The sequence below is a fragment of the Mobula hypostoma genome, chromosome 5 (assembly GCF_963921235.1).
Source record: "Mobula hypostoma chromosome 5, sMobHyp1.1, whole genome shotgun sequence".
Lineage (NCBI taxonomy): Eukaryota > Metazoa > Chordata > Chondrichthyes > Myliobatiformes > Myliobatidae > Mobula > Mobula hypostoma.
In genome coordinates, this window is record NC_086101.1 from 197,242,643 (window position 1) to 197,260,384 (window position 17,742).

Consider the following 17,742-nt stretch of genomic DNA (forward strand, 5'->3'; position numbering starts at 1 on the left):
TGAGATGCAGTTGGTGAGTATGCTCTCAATGGTACAGCAGTAAAAGTCCGTCAGTATCCTGGGACAGAGGTGAGCTTTCTTGATGCTCCACAGGAAATAAAGGTGCTGTTGCACCTTTTTGACCAGGATGGAGGAGTTCAGGGACCAGGTGAGATCCCCGGAAATGTGGACACCAAGGAATTTGAAGCTTGATACACGCTCCACTACAGTTCTGTTGATGTAGATGGGGACATGAGTGTGACTCCTAGCATGCCTGAAGTCCACAATGCTCTCCTTGGTCTTCTGGGTGTTAAGGGCCAGGTTGACATCAGCCTGGATGTTGAGCGAAAGGGCCTGTCTCTCCAGCTCAGGGAGCTGCCACCAGTCTTCACGTGATATCGCTGGGTATGGCATTGCTGCTGGTGTGATTGTCTTGGAACAGTTAATGTTTCCTTGGTGGGTTGTTCTTTCTCACTTCCTGCCTGTTCAGTGCTGGTACGTGTGAGGTTTCGTGTAGCCACGGTGATCGGACTGACTCAGTGCCAGGGCCTCTTCACATGGAGTCTGTCAGCAGCACCATCCTGACATTGTTGGTGACGAGCACAATCCTACATGTGGGCTCCCCAAGGCGGGGTAAGTTCCTCTGTGTAATCCCATGGCTAGTGGACAGGGCCCAGGATGAGGTGGCAGGTCCCAGTTTGTGAATTCAGCCGTTTTTACTGAGGCCCAGAGTATTCTCAGAATAGGAGGCTGTTCAGTCCGTTCACCCGTCTCCCCGGCCCCTTCTCCTGCCGATGAATCCAATCTAGATGTTAATGATAACTCCTCGTGCCACATAATGTGCAGAGATGAAATGAGTGTGCGGCAGGAGGGATGGCGTTTGGCAGGGAGAGCTTTAGATATCTGAGAACTGGAACATCAGGAGCCGGGAGACCTGTACGACTTGAATGGGGTCGCCTCAGCAGGACTGGGATCAGTATCTTTACAGGGTGTGTCGCTGTACTGGGATCAATTCCTTTACAGGGGTGGGTAGGTTTGCTGGTGTAATTGCAGAGGGTTTGAAGTCGCTCCACAATGGATGAAACCTGTCAGGCAAAGCGGGAAGGAGAAGTTAGAAAAATAGGTGAAAGAAATTAAAACAGAAATAAAGGAATTAAAGAACTGAAAAATGTAAAAATAATAGATTAGATGTGTTGTGTTTGCATTTAAGGTAACTCACTAATTTCACAATAGGGTGAATGAGTACGATGTAGTTGCTACTGACGAAACGTGGCTACAGGGCGCTCAAAGCTGCAATCTAAATGTTCCAGAATTATAATCGGGGTGAGAGGGAATTATAATTGGGGTGTGATGGAATAATAATTAGGGCAAGATGGAATTATAATCGGGGTGAGAAAGGATCTTGGCTTGACAGATCGTGATGTAGAATTCAAATCGACTGTATTTGTGTCGAGCAAAGAAATAGAAAAGGGCAGAAAATCTTGGTTGCCGTTCTTCATGGTCTTCAAATAGTTGTTGTGATATTTAGCATGGCATAAATCAGGGAACTCGATAGGTGTGTGACTGGGCTGATGAGGTCGTCAGGGAGTCTTCGCTCCACAAAGACGAGAGAAATGTGAGCAAAGATGGAGGGTCAATCGTGGTATACACAATGATCTACTGATCCGTACGTCCAGGAGTGAACAAGGGAGAGCACAATGTGATGGAATGTGTTATTGAAAGCTCCATGCATGGTCAGTATCTCAAACCTAAACAGAGACAAATACTGAAGTACGAGAGGAGATTTAGTTGCCGTAGTTTGGGAGAACACATTGAAAGGGACGCAGTCAACTGAATTGAAGGAACTTTGAGCATTCACTGATAGCATTTAACATTTTAAAGTATAATACAGATGCTGCAAAAGATACATACTCCTTTCAAACCCAACAGAAACAACTACTAATCTGTGGCTGTCTAGAGAAATAAAAGATAATCTTAAATTACAGGAAGAGACTTGTGAAGTTGCCCAAAATAGCAGTAGACTCGAGTGTCGGGAGCGTTGTAGAACTCATCAAAGGAGAATCTTGAAATTGATTAAAAAATGCAAGATAAAAATGAGTGACAGCACCCCGATGAAACATGAAAATAGATAGTAAGAACTGGGCCTGGAGTTATGGAGAGAACATTGAAGGGACTGGGGTAATGGGAGAGAATGGTGAAGAGTCTGGGGTTCTGGAGAGAACATTGAAGGGACTGGGGTTATGGAGAGAATGGTGAAGGGACCGGGGATATGGAGAGAATGGTGAAGAGTCTCGGGTTATGGAGAGAATGGTGAAGAGTCTCGGGTTATGGAGAGAATGGTGAAGAGTTTCGGGTTATGGAGAGAATGGTGAAGAGTCTGGGGTTATGGAGAGAATGGTGAAGGGACTGGGGTTATGGAGAGAATGGTGAAGAGTCTGGGGTTATAGAGAGAATGGTGAAGGGACTGGGGATATGGCGAGACCATAAGACATAGGAGCAGAAATTAGGCTATCTGGCCCATCGTGTCTGCTCTGCCATTCATGGCTGATTCTTTTCATTCTCCTCCTCAACCCTATTTCCCGGCCTTCTCCCCTTAACCTTTAATTCAATATCCAATCAAGAACTTATCAATTTCTGCCTTAAATACACCCAGCAACTTATAGAAAAAAAATAGGTGCAGGAGTAGGCCATTCGGCCCTTTGAGCCTGCTCCGCCATTTATTACGATCATGGCTGATTATCCAACTCAGAACCCCGCACCAGCCTTCCCTCCATACCCCCTGATCCCCATAGCCACAAGGGCCATATTTAACTCCCTCTTAAATATAGCCAATGAACTGGCCTCAACTGTTTCCTGTGGCAGAGAATTCCACAGATTCACCACTCTCTGTGTGAGGAAGTTTTTTCCTAATCTCGGTCCTAAAAGGCTTCCCCTTTATCCTCAAACTGTGACCCCTCGTTCTGGACTTCCCCAACATCGGGAACAATCTTCCTGCATCTAGTCTGTCCAATCCCTTTAGTATTTTATACGTTTCAATCAGATCCCCCCCCTTAATCTTCTAAATTCCAATGAGTACAAGCCCAGTTCATCCAGTCTTTCTTCATATGAAAGTCCTGCCATCCCAGGAATCAATCTGGTGAACCTTCTTTGTACTCCCTCTATGGCAAGGATGTCTTTCCTCAGATTAGGGGACCAAAACTGCACACAATATTCCAGGTGTGGTCTCACCAAGGCCTTATGGAGAGAATGGTGAAGGGATTGGGGTTATGGTGAAGAGTCTGGGGTTATGGAGAGAATGGTGAAGAGTCTGGGGTTATGGAGAGAATGGTGAAGGGTCTGGGGTTATGGAGAGAATGGTGAAGAGTCTGGAGTTGTGGAGAGAATGGTGAAGGGACGGGGGTTATGGAGGGAATGGTGAAGAGTCTGGGGTTATGGAGGGAATGGTGAAGGGTCTGGAGTGATGGAGAGAATGGTGAAGGGTCTGGGGTTATGGAGAGAATGGTGAAGAGTCTGGGGTTATGGAGAGAATGGTGAAGAGTCTGCGGTTATGGAGGGAATGGTGAAGAGTCTGGGGTTATGGAGGGAATGGTGAAGGGTCTGGGGTGATGGAGAGAATGGTGAAGAATCTGGGGTTATGGAGAGAACGGTGAAGAATCTGGGGTGATGGAGAGAATAGTGAAGGGTCTGGGGTGATGGAGAATGGTGAAGGGTCTGGGGTTATGGAGAGAATGGTGAAGGGTCTGGGGTTATGGAGAGAATGGTGAGTCTGGGGTTATGGAGAGAATGGTGAAGAGTCTGGGGTTATGGAGAGAATGGTGAGTCTGGGGTTATGGAGAGAATGCTGAAGAGTCTGGGGTTATGGAGAGAATGGTGAAGATTCTGAGGTTATGGAGAGATCGGTGAAGTGTTTGGGCTGTTGGGAGAAGGGTGAGGGACTGAAGTTATGGAGCAAACAATGAGGGGTCTGGGTTGCCGAGGTCAAGGAGCCTGCATATACTGGGGAGGTGAAGGGCCTGGAACTGAGCTGGACCCTGTGGTGGGCTTTGACCTGTGAGTCAGTTTCCCCACGTTATCTCCATGGGACAGGGGCTCACGACAGTCCAGTATCCGGCCGGCCACGCTGGCTGCTGGCTGCACAATGTGTCTCCAGACGTGCTGTGCAGGGGCTGAGCTGTCCCACTCTGCTGACACTCTGCATCGTGCTTGCAGAACTCAGAGTATGCTGACATTCTGATCTGTACATTGTGGGAGAGATACTGCCTGCACAACATGAGATGCAGAGCATGCCCCAGGGAAGACGTCTGTGGCTCCTGCTCCCTCCATCCCAGCGCTCCTGTCCTGAGACACCAGTTCCCCTCCCTTCCCTCCCTACAATGCCCTTCCTTCTCTGGCCCGGGGTACCAGGCCCTGAGTCACCATCTTCTCTCCCTTCCCCAACACCAGGACATCTGCTCCCTTCCCCTCCTACACCCCACTTTCTCTCCCGCTCGCCCATTACATCACTCCACTCCCTCTTTGATCTCCTCCCTGTATCTCGGTGGGGTGATGAAAAGGGTCGGAAGAGGCCAGCAGGGAGCTGTTGGGCAGAATGGCCTGTACTATGGTGTCAATGCCCAGCTCAGCCTCTCGCTGGGTCCAACAACAGGTGCTGAGTGAGCTTGTGGCTTGGTCTGCGTCTCTGACGAATGCAGCGGAAACTGTTCCCTCCCCCACCGTGCTGTTTTCGTCAGCTTTGATACCATCTCATGGTCTCTCTGATATGCGCGCGATTTCCGCTCTCACCCACCTTCCTCGCCTTGGCCCAGGAGCTCGGTGCTAGTTACAGACACCCTACTTGTGATTGACCCCGCTCCTGCTCTGAGGGCTAAGCCAGCCTCTGCTCCTCAGGCCTGAGGCTGTGGACCTCACCCACCAAACTGTAACATGGTAGAATCTGATACTAAGATGGAGACTGAACTAGCAGAATCAGATTCTAAGTGCTGGAGGTGGAAGCTGGGCGATTGTCAGGAGAAAGAATGGAGATGTGAATGGGCAGTTACCGCAGGGCACCCCTGTGCCAGTACCTTCAATAATAAGTATAACGGTTTGGAGATGGTTGTGGGGGATGACCTCCCATGGGAATGCTGTGGAGACCAGGTTACTGGCAGTGAGCGTGGGTCCGAGGTGCAGAAAGGAAAGAGGGAGATGAGGGGAGCTGTAGTGATAGGGGATTCAGTAGTTTAGAGGAACAGTCAGGAGATTCTGTGGATTTGAATTGACACTTGGATGTACAGAAGCATAGAAAACCTACAGCACAGTACAGGCCCTTCAGCCCACAGTGCTGTGCCGAGCATGTACTTAGTTTATAGATTACCTCGGGTTACCCATAGCTCTCTATTTTTCTAACCTCCATGTACGTATCCAGGAGTCTCTTAAAAGACCCTGTTGTACCCACCTCCACCACCGTCGCCGGCAGCCCATTCCACACACACACTACTCTCTGCATAAAAAAACTTACCCCTGACATCTCCTCTGTACCTACTTCCAAGCACCTTAAAATTGTGCCCTCTCGTGTTAGCCATTTCAGCCCTGGGGAAAAGTCTCTGACTATCCTAACGATCAATGCCTCTCATCATCTTATACATCTCTATCAGGTCACCTCTCATCCTCCATCACTCCACGGACAAAAGGCCGAGTTCACTCAACCTATTCTCATAAGGCATGCTCCCCAATCCAGGCAACATCCTTGTAAATCTCCTCTGCACCCTTTCTATAGTTTCCATATCCTTCCTGTGGTAAGATGACCAGAACTGAGCACAGTACTCCAAGTGGAGTCTGACCAGGGTCCTATAGAGCTGCAACATTACCTCTCGGCTCTTAAACTGAATCCCACAGTTGATGAAGGCCAATGCACTGTATGCCTTCTTAACCACAGAGTCAACTTGGACCGCGAGATCCCTCTGATCCTCCACACTGCTCCTAAACTCAATCTCATGGTAGATGAAGGCCAATGGACACTCGCCAGGTGTGTTGCCTCCCAGGTGCCAAGGTCAAGAATGTCTTGGATAATGTCCACAGCACTTTGGAGGGGGAGGGAGAGCAGCCAGATATCTTGGTACCTACCTAGGGTTCTGAAAGATGTAGCGGTAGAAATTGTGGAGGCAATAGCATTGATCTTTCAAGAATCATTGAACTCTGGCATGGTTCCAGAGAACTGAAAAATTGCAAATGTCACTCCACTCTTTAAGAAAGGAGAAAAGCAGCAGAAAGGAAATTATAGACCAGTTAACCTGACCTCAGTGGTTGGGAAGATGTTGGAGTCGATTGTTAAGGATGAGGTGATGGAGTAATTGGTGACACAGGACAGGATAGGACAAAGTCAGCATGGTTTCCTTCAGGGAAAATCCTGCCTGACAAACCTGTTGGAATTCTTTGAGGAGATTACAAGAAGGATACAGTGCATGCTGTATATTTGGACTTTCAGAAGGCCTTTGACAAAGTGCCACACATGAAGCTGCTTACCAAGTTAAGAGCCAATGGCATTACAGGAAAGTTACTAACATGGTTAGAGCATTGGCTGATTGGTAGGAGGCAGCGAGTGGGAATAAAAGGATTCTTTTCTGGTTGGCTGCCAGTGACTAGTGGTGTTCAGCAGGGATCGGTGTTGGGACCACTTCTTTTTATGCTGTACATAAATGATTTAGATGATGGAACAGGTGGCTTTGTTGCCAAGTTTGCAGATGATATGAAGATTGACGGAGGGGGAGGTAGTGTTGAGGAAACAGGTCGGCTGCAAAAGGACTTAGACAGATTAGGAGAATGGGCAAGAGGGTGGCAAATGAAATACAATGTTGGAAAATGCATAGTCATGCTCTTTGGTCGAAGAAATAAATGTGCAGACTTTTTTTTTAAACAGAGAGAAAATCAGAAAGTCTGAGATGCAAGTGGACTTGGGAGCCCTTATGCAGAACACCCTTAAGGTTAATTTGCAGGTTGAATCAGCAGTGGGGAAGGCAAATGTTAACATTCATTGCAACAGGTCCAGAATACGAGAGCAGGGATGTGATGCTGAGGCTTTATAAGGCACTGGTGAATTGCCTGGTAAGGCTCACCTTGAGTATTGTGAATAGTTTTGGTCCCCTCATCTTAGAAAAGATGTGCTGGCATTGGAGAGCGACCAGAGGAGGTTCACAAGGATGATTCCAGGAATGAAAGGGTTATCATATAAGGAACATTTGATGGCTCTGGGTTTGTACATGCTGGAATTCAGAAGGATGAGGGAGGATCTCAGTGAAACTTCTCGAATGTTGAAAGGCTGAGACAGAGTAGATGGGGAAAGCAACACTCACAACACGCTGGAGGAACTCAGCAGGTCGGGCAACATCTGTGGAAAAGATCGGTCAACGTTTCGGGCCAGAACCCTTCCTCAGGACTGTAGGAGGAAGGGGAAGAGGCCCTATAAAGAAGGTGGGAAGGAGAAGGCTGGTAGGTTCCAGGAGAAAAACCAGTAAGGGGAAAGATAAATGGATGGGGGAGGGGAAGCAGGGAGGTGATAGGCAGGAAAGGTGAAGAAGGAATAGGGGAAAACACAATGGGTAGTAGAAGGAGGTGGAACCATGACGGAGGTGATAGGCTGCTTTGGGAGGGGGCAGAGTGACATAGGGATAGGGGAAGGGAGGGGGAGGGAATTACTGGAAGATGGAGAATTCAATGTTCATGCCAAGGGGCTGGAGACTACCTAGACGATATATGAGGTGTTGCTCCTCCAACCTGAGTTTAGCCTCATCATGGCGGTAGAGGAGGCCATGTATGGACATATCTGAATGGGAGTGGGAAGCAGAGTTGAAGTGGGTGGCAACCGGGAGATCCTGTCTGTTGTGGCGGATGGAGTGGAGGTGCTCAACGAAGCGGTCCCCCAATCTGCGTCGGGTTTCACTGATGTAGCGGAGGCCGCACCAGGAGCACCGGATGCAATAGGTGACCCCAACAGACTCACAAGTGAAGTGTTGCCTCACTTGGAAGGACTGTTTGGGGCCCTGATGTGGAAAGGATGTTTCCCATGGTTGGAGAGTCTAGGACAAGAGGGCACAGCCTCAGGATAGGGGAGCATCCATTTAAAACAGAGATGCGGAGACATTTCTTGAGCCAGAGGGTGGTGAATTTGTGGAATTTGTTACCACAGGCAGTTAAGGAGGCCATGTCGTTTGGTGTATTTACAGGGAAATTGATAGGTTCTTGAATCAGAATCAGAATCAGGTTTATTATCACTGGCATGGGACGTAAAAGTTGTTAACTTAGCAGCAGCGGTTCAATGCAATACATAATCTAGCAGAGAGAAAAAATAATAATAAATAAAATAAAACATGATAAATAAGTAAATCAATTATGTATATTGAATAGATTATAAAAAATGTTCAAAACCAGAAATACAGTATTAAAAAAAGTGAGGTAAGTGTCCAAAGCTTCAATGACCATTTCGGAATCGGATGGCAGAGGGGGAAGAAGTTGTTCCTGAATCACTGAGTGTGTGCCTGCAGGCTTCTGTACCTCTTGCCTAATGGTAACAGTGAGAAAAGGGCATGCCCTCGGTGCTGGAGGTCCTTAATAATGGACGCTGCCTTTCTGAGACACCGCTCCCTGAAGATGTCCTGGGTACTTCGTAGGCTAGTGCCCAAGATGGAGCTGACTAGATTTACAACCTTCTGCAGCTTCTTTCGGTCCTGTGCAGTAGCGCCTCCATACCAGACAGTGATGCAGCCTGTCAGAATGCTCTCCACAGTACATCTATAGAGGTTTTTGAGCGTATTTGTTGACATACCAAATCTCTTCAAACTCCTAATAAAGTATAGCCGCTGTCTTGCCTTCTTTATAACTGCATCAGTCTGCTGGGACCAGGTTAGAACACCAGAGATCTTGACACCCAGGAACTTGAAGCTGCTCACTCTCTCCACTTCTGATCCCTCTGTGAGGAAAGGTATGTGTTCCTTCGTCTTACCCTACACTTCTTGATTGGACATGACACCAAAGGTTACGGGGAGAAGGCCAGGGTGTGGGGCTGAGAAAGGATCAGCTGTGATTGATTCGATGGGCCAAATAGCCAGTCTGATGGTCTAATCTGAACAAAGTTAACTGTAGAGTCAGTGGTGTACGTCGGCTGAGACTGATTTGAGATATTTGCTGGTTGAATCACATTATATACGTTTATTCATATTAGGAAAATGCTGTGGTCGGGGTGCAACATGCAATGAAAAACAATAACGTTTAACAATTATAAAAATATATTTCACAACACATGCCAGTGACTTTAAACCTGATTCTGAAATAAAGAATTATTTATCAATAAGGGAATGATGGTGGATTGACAATGAGAAATACTTAAAGACGCATTTGTAAATAATAACAACCATTCATCCCCGTCAGGGAGGGGATCTGAACCGTGATCGGCAATGGAAACTGCAGAGTTTAACAGAACCAAAGTGGAGATGTATAAAATTGCTGGAGAAATAGTAGCAGACCTGGGTAATGAGAGCAATTTGGTTTTCAGAAAAGGGGGACAAAAAGATTGACAAAGGGGGGGAGGATGGAAAATGAGAGTGAACTTGCAGGGAATATGAGGCCTTGTTAAAATTTCCATAAATACGTGAAGATAATTGTAGATCAGACACCAACAGAAATGGGAAATTATGATTCGAACTGAAGAATGACTGAATAATTAAACATAATGTTACAAAAATGCCCCCCCCCCGGGTGTTTTTGAGGAGCCTGGGTCTATTTCAAGGATCTGAAGGAATGCAGAATCAGTAAGGAAAAGGTGTGGGAGGTTACAAATCCCAAAATTCTTCTGACTCCAGACAACTTGTATGTGCCTGTCAGAATTGAAGGTGGCAATACAGGTGCAGGGAACCTTGGTCTTCAAGAGATATTGAGGTCCTGGTTAAGAAAAAAAGGAGGTGGATTTCAGATATAGACGAGTATAAACAAATGAGGTACTTATGGAGTATAGGAAATGCAGGAAAGAAATCAGGAGGGCTAAACGAAGGCGTGAGGTTGCCTTAGCAGACAAGGCGAAGGGGAATCCTAAGGGATTCTACTGATATGTTAAGAGCAAAAGGATTGCAAGGGACAACACTGGTCCTTGGGAAGATCAGAATGGTAATCCATGTGTAGAACCAAAAGAGACGAGAGAGATCTTAAATGCATTTTTTGCATCTGTATTTACTCAGGAGACTGACACAGAGTCTATAGAAGGGAGGCCCTGTACAGATTACAGAGGAAGAAGTGTTTGCTATCTTAAGGCAAATTAGGATGGTTAAATCACCAGGGCCTGACAAGGTGTTTCCTCGGACCCTGCGGGAGGCAAGTGCAGAAATTGTTGGGGCCCTAGCAGAGATATTTCAATCACCCTTTGCTACAGCTGAGGTGGCTGAGGATTGGAGGATAGCCAATGTTGTTACACTGCTTGAGAAAGGCTCTAAAAATAAACCAGGAAATTATAGCCTGGTGAGCCTGACATCAGTAGTGGGAGAGTTATTGTAAGGTATTCTGCGGGACCGGATATATTGTTATTTGGATAGACATGGATGATTAAGAATAGTCAGCATGGTTTTGCCTGTGGTAGGTTGTGTCTAACCAATCTTACAGAGTTTTTTGAGGAAGTTGCCAAGAAAGTTGATGAAGGCAGGGCAGTGGATGTTGTCGACAAGATGTTAGCAAGGCATTTGACAAGATCCCATATGGGAGGCTGGTCAAGAAGATTCAGTTGCTCGGCATTCAAGATGAAGTAGTAAATTGGATTAGACATTGGATTCCTGGGAGAAACCAGAGAGTGGTAGTAAATAGTTGTCTCTCTGACTGGAGACCTGTGACTAGTGGTGTGCCACAGGGATCAGTGCTGGGTCCGTTGTTGTTTGCCATCTGTATTTATGATCTGGATGATAATGTGGTTAACTGGACCAGCAAATTTGTGGATGACACCAAGACTGGAGGTGTAGGTGACAGTGAGGAAGATATCATGGCTTGCAGAGGGATCAGCATCAGCTGGAAAAATAGGCTGAAACATGGCAGATGGAATTTAAAGCAGGGGTTTGACACTTTGGGAGGTCCATTCAGGGTAGGTCTTACTCAGTGAATGGTAGAGCACCGAGGAGTGTGGCAGAACAAAGGGATCTGCGAATACAGGCCTATAATTTGTTGAAAGTGGCATCACAGGTAGATAGGGTCGTAAAGAATGCTTTTGGCACATTGGCTTTCATAAATCAAAGTACTGAGTACAGAAGATGGGATGTTATGTTGACGTTGTATAAGATATTGATGAGGCCTAATTTGGAGTATTGTGTGCAGTTTTGGTCATCTACCTATTGAAAAGATGTAAATAGGGTTGAAAGAGTACAGAGAAAACTTACAAAGATGTTGCCGGATCTGGAGGACCCGAGTTATAAGCAAAGATTGAATAGGTTAAGACTTTATTTCTTGGAATGTAGAAGACTATAAGAGATTTGACAGAAGTATACGTAATTGTGAGGGGAATAGAAAGGGTAAATGCAAGCGTGCTTTTTCCATGGAGGTGAGATTTTAACTTTTGGCCATGGGTTAAAGGTGAAAGGTGAAATGTTTAAGTGGAACATGAGGGGAAAATGGCAGTTGGAACACAGTATCAGGAAGTGTATGGTCATGCACTTTGGTAAAAGAAATGAAAAGGCTGACTATTTTCTAAATGGAGAGAAAATATAAAAATCTGAGGTGCAAATGGATTTGGGGAGTCCTTGTGCAGGATTCCCTAAAGGTTAATTTGCAGGTTGAGTCTGTGGTGAGGAAGGCAAACGTAATCTTAGTGAGGAATAGAATATAAAAGCAAGGATGTAATGTTGAGACTTTATAAAGCACTGGTGAGGCCTCACTGAGAGTATTGAGAGGTGTTTGGGCCCAGAAAGGATGTGCTGAAACTGGAGAGGGTTCAAAAGAGGTTCACCAAAATGATTCCCAGACATCCCACCCTGCAAAAACTCATTTCAGGGAGGTAGCACCATCAATTTGTGGGAGACTTCCGGGAGAGGTGGGATGTCTGCAATAGAGTAGCTCCTTAGCAGCCAGCCAGCCAGTTTAAATAACGTTAGCTATGCTAATGAACGAATGACACCTGTTAAACTCACCTCAACATGTCTTTTACAGCCTTAACCCACCATGGGCAATGGAAAAGTCACTGTTGCAAACAGTGCAGTGAGCAACACTGTCATTATTTTGACCCCTATTAGGCAGGGCTACACTTTAGTGTAGTCTGGGCTGACGTACATTTTATTTTTTCTTTGAAACACTCTGCCACTCTGACTTTTTTTTTGGAACTCTCTCACTCTCTCTCTCTCTCTCTCGCGCTTGTTTTCTCACTCTCTCTCTTGTGCTTGTTTTCTCGCTCTCTCTCGTTTGCTTCCTCACTCGTGCTCTCTCACTCTCTCACTCGCGCTTGCTTTCTTGCTCTTGAGCTCGCTCTCAAAAAAATCAATTTCCAGGACATTGTATATAATTTGCAGGCATCAGGGAGCCAGTATTAATTTGCAGGAGACTCCCGGAATTTCCAGGAGAGGTGGGATGTCTGGATTCCAGGATCGAATAGCTTGTCATATGAACAGCGTTTGAAGCTCTGGGCCTGTATTGACTGGAATTCAGAAGAAAGACTTCATTGAAACCTACTGAATGGTGAAAGGCCTTGATGGAGTGGAGGTGGAGAGGATATTTCCTGTGGTAGGAGAGTCTAAGACACAGTCTCAGAGAAGACGGTTGTCCTTTTTGAATGGTGATAAGGAGAAATTTCTTTAGCCAGAGAGTGGTGAATCTGTGAAATTCTTTGCCACGGGAAGCTGTATAGCCCAAGTTTTTAATGTATATTTAAGATAGAGGTTGCTAGATTCTTGATTGGTCAGGGCATGAAGGGTTACTGGGGGAAGGCAGGAGATTGGGGCTGAGGGGAAAATTGGATCAGCCATGACGAAATGTAGAGCAGGCTCGATGGGCCAAATGGCCTAATTCTATTCTTTATCTTATGGTCTTAAACAGACAAAATGCTGGAGGAACTCAGCAGGTCAGGCAGCATCATGCTACACCCTGTCACCTGGGCGGGGCAATCTCCACTGTTGTCTTCTGCTTGGCCCCACCACCAATGGCCTGCTTCACCCATAAGACCATAAGACATAGGAGCAGAATTAAGCCATTCAGCCCATTGAATCTGCTCTGCCATTTCATCATGGCTGATCCCGGATCCGACTCAGCCCCATACACCTGCCTTCTCACCATATCCTTTGATGCCCTGACCAATCAGGAAATGATCAACTTCTGCCTTAAATATATCCATGGACTTGGCCTCCACCGCAGTCTGAGGCAGAGCATTTCACAGATTCACTACTCTCTGGCTAAAAAAATACTCCTTGCTTTTCTTCTGAAGGGTCACCCCTCAATTCTGAGGCTGTGCCCTCTAGTTCTGAGTACCCCCACCATCCTCTCCACATTCACCTTATCTAATCCTTTCAACATTCGGTAAGTTTCAGTGAGATCCCCACACATTCTTCTAAATTCCAGTGAGTACAGGCCCAAAGCTGCCAAACACTCCCCACATGTTAACCCCTTCATTCCCAGAATCATCCTCATGAACCTCTTCTGGACTCTTTCCAATGACAACACATCCTTTCTGAGATATGGGCCCAAAACTGTTGACAATGCTCCAAGTGCCACCTGACCAGTGTCTTGTAAAGCCTCAGCATTATCTCCTTGCTTTTACATTCTATTCCCCTTGAAATAAATGCCAACATTGCATTTGCCTTCTCTACCAGACGCAACCTGTAAATTAATCTTCTGGAAGTCTTACACGAGGACTCCCAAGTCCGTCAGCACCTCTGTTGTTTGAACTTCCTCTCCTTTTAGATAATAGTCTGCTCTATTGTTCCTTTACCAAAATGCATTGTCATACATTTCCCAACACTATTCCATCTGCCAATTTTTTTCCCATCCTTCCAATTGGTCTAATTGCATTGCTTCCTCAACATTATTCCTCTACCTATCTTTGTATCATCCGCTACTGTTGCCACAAGCCATCAATTCCATTATCCAAATCATTGACAAACAATGTAGCGTCCCACTACTGACCCCTGAGGAACACAACTAGTCACTGGCAGCCAACCAGAATTGGCTCCCTTTATTCCCAGTCCCTACCCGCTACCTGTCAGCCATTCCGCTATCCATGCCAGTATCTTTCCTGTAACACCACAGGATTTTACCTTGCTAAGCAGCCTCCTGTGTGACACCTTATCAAATGTCTTCTGAAAATCCAAGTAAATGACATCCACTGCTTCTCCTTTGTCCACCCTGCTTTTACTTCCTCGAAGAACTCTAACAGATTTATCAGGCAAGATTTCCCTTTACAGGAAGCATGCTGACTTTGACTTATTTTAACATTAGTCTCCAATTACCCTGAAATTTTGTCCTTAATAATGGACTCCAACATTTTCCCAGCCACTGCAGTTAGGTTAACATCTAACTGGTCTATAATTCTTTCAGAGAAAATTCCTGAGGGAGCGACTGGTCCAATGACCCAATGGCCGATAATGTTTGGGTGAGCTACATGTCTCAACATCTCCGAAAGTTCTGTAACCCTCTCCTCGAGAAGGCCCATTTGTTAACATGGTGATCTTACAGCTGGTTACCACTGAGGCTCTCTGGTCCCTAGGAATGCCTGACTATTGCACTCCTACTTCATTGCACATCCCTGTGAGAAGTTCCTCTGTCCAACCAGCCTAGTGCCGACAACACTGTCATTACTAAGGCTCATACAGTTAGTCATGACGAAGGGTCTCGGCCTGAAACATCGACCATACCTCTTCCTAGAGATGCTGCCTGGCCTGCTGCGTTCACCAGCAACTTTGATGTGTGTTGCTTGAATTTCCAGCATCTGCAGAATTCCTTGTGTTTTCTCTGTTCTGTTTCCCTAAAAAGATACTAACTGTCCACTCTATCCTTGCCCATCAAATTTTAGAAACCTCTACAAGGTCTCCCCTCTCCATCCTTCTTGAGGAGAAACAGCCCCAACCTAACAAATCTCTCCATATAACTCGTGCAACATTCCGGAACTTCCTCCTACTGCCATGGCAACCGGAACTGCACACAATATTGCATGTGTATCACCATGTCACACTCCCCCATCAGCCCCTCATCTCCTCCACTGAGGTATCCAGGAAGCTTTCTGGGGATCTGTAAAGAAAAGGGGAATAGAGGAAATCGACAACAAAGAAGAAAGGTAGATGAGGCAGTATGTAGTCGAGAGGTGAAGGGCCTGGAACTGAGCTGGACCCTGTGGTGGGCTTTGACCTGTGAGTCAGTTTCCCCACGTTATCTCCATGGGACAGGGGCTCACGACAGTCCAGTATCCCGCCGGCCACGCTGGCTGCTGGCTGCACAATGTGTCTCCAGACGTGCTGTGCAGGGGCTGAGCTGTCCCACTCTGCTGACACTCTGCATCGTGCTTGCAGAACTCAGAGTATGCTGACATCCTGATCTGTAGATTGTGGGCAAGATACCGTTTGCAAAACATGAGGTGCAGAGCTTCCCCCAAGGGAGTTGTCTGTGGCTCCTGCTCTCTGCTGTCCCAGCACACCAATCCTAAGACACCAGCGCCCCGCCCCTTTCCTCCATTTAACCCCTTCCTTCTCTGCCCCAAAGCACCAGGTCCTGAGTCACCAGCTTCTCTCCCTTCCCCAACATCAGCTCCCCTCCTCCTTCTTTCCCACTCCTCCCTCCATTACATCACTCCTCTTCCTCTTCGATCTCCTCCCGGTGGCTCGGTGGGGTGATGGAAAGGTTCAGAAGGGGCCAGCAGGGAACTGTTGGGCTGAATGGCCTGTACTATGGTGTCAATGCCCAGCTCAGCCTCTCGCTGGGTCCAACAACAGGTGCTGAGTGAGCTTGCGGCTTGGTCTGCGTCTCTGACGAATGCAGCGGAAACTGTTCCCTCCCCCACCGTGCTGTTTTCGTGAGCTCTGATACCATCTCATGGTCTCTCTGATGTGCGCGCGATTTCCGCTCTCACCCACCTTCCTCGCCTTCGCCCAGGAGCTCGGTGCTAGTTACAGACACCCCATTTGTGATTGACCCCACTCCTGCTCTGAGGTCCGAGTCAGTCTGCTCCAGTCCATAAGATCACAGTGGCCATTCCACCTGCCAGTCCAGAAGACCAAAAGACATTAGACTGTACAGCCCATCGAGTAGGATTGAGAGGAAAAATAAATCAGCCCTGATGGAATGGTGGAGCAGGCTCCCACTGGCCTAATTGTGCTCCTGTGACATGTTGTTGTTCAGTTGTTAAGTCCAGTCCGACTCTTCGTGACCTATGACATGTACTCTCCTTTTATGTTGAGCTCCAGAAGAGCAAAGCCTCACACTTGACCAGATTAAACTGTATCTGCCACTTCTCCACCCACATCTGCAAATGATCTTATCCCTCTCAACCCAGTCTTCTGTCTTCTCCCCATAATCATTGACTCTTCAAGAACCTATTCTCCTCCACTGTAAATCTACCCTGGAACGCACTTCATCTGGTCCAGGTGCCTCATTTACCTTCCGAAGCACCTTCTCTTTAGTAATAGCAACAACTCTCACTACTGCCCCGACACTCTATCCACTTACCCTTACCTTCATTTTCTTGGCTGAAGTGCCCCCCCCCAATTAGCCAGTGAATGAGACTTGGTGTCTTCAGACATGCCCAGATGATGACACAGAAAATGCTGGAGGAACTCAACAGGTCAGGCAGCATCAATGACAAACAGTACTGTTGATGTTTCAAGCCCTGATGAAGGGTTTCGGCCTGATACATCGACGGTTTACTCTTTTCCGTAGATACTGCCTGACCTGCCGATCTCTTCCTGCTTTGTGTGTGTGTTGCTTTGGATTTCCAGTGTTTGTGATACCCAGGTGGTATGATGCCTCTCAGGTGCCAGGATCAGGGATGTCACGGATCGGGTCCACAGTATTCTAAACGGGGAGGATGAGCAGCCAGAAGCCTTGGTACATATTGGCAGCAATGACGTACGTAGGAAAGGTGAGGAGGTCCTGATGAGAGACTTCAGGGAGCTAGGTAGAAACTTGAGAAACAGGATCACCAGGGAAGTAATCTCTGGATCACTGTCTGTGCCAGGCGCCAGAATAGGAAAATTTGGCAGATAAATGAGTGACTGAGGAACTGGTGTTGGGGGGAGGGGGGGCAGGTTTTCAGATATATGGACCATTTGGATTTTCTGAGGAAGGTATGATCTGTACGAAAGGGACGGGGTACACCTGAACCTGAGAGAGACCACTATCCTTGCGGCCAGGTTTGCTGGAAATGTTCGGGAGAGTTTAAACTAATTTAGTAGGAGGATGGGGTAACAAAGAAACATAGAAAGCCTACAGCACAATACAGGCCCTTCGGCCTACAATACTGTGCCGAACATGTACTTAACTTCAGAAATTACCTAGAGTTACCCAAATCCTTCAAGTGGATATTGAAAAGGGTGAATAAAGGACTGAAGGTGATTTATTTGAATGCGCGCAGTATACAGAATAAGGTAGGTGAACGTGTAGCACAGTTACAGATTGGCACTGAATCGTGGCTGAAAGATTATAGCTGGGAGCTACACATCCAAGGATACACACTGTATCGAAAGGACAGGCAGAAAGGGTGGTGTTGCTCTGTTGTTAAAAATGGAATCAAATATTAAAAAGAGGTGACATAGGGTTGGAAGATGTTGAATGATTGTGGAAGAGCTAAGA

The 17,742-nt window shown here is 46.7% G+C and overlaps 1 protein-coding gene across 2 annotated transcripts in view; it reads left to right on the forward strand.

The window, feature by feature from the left end:
- The first annotated feature begins 328 nt into the window (after positions 1–328).
- LOC134347274 (receptor-type tyrosine-protein phosphatase alpha-like) overlaps positions 329–17,742 on the forward strand; it is a 192,945-nt gene continuing 175,531 nt past the window's right edge. The window contains exon 1 of one of the 2 annotated variants that reach the window (XM_063049658.1): positions 329–612. In XM_063049658.1, the coding sequence (XP_062905728.1) occupies positions 537–612 (76 nt within the window). In that variant the 5' untranslated portion in view covers positions 329–536. The remainder of the gene's footprint in view (positions 613–17,742) is intronic. The other variant, XM_063049659.1, reaches the window with a different exon arrangement.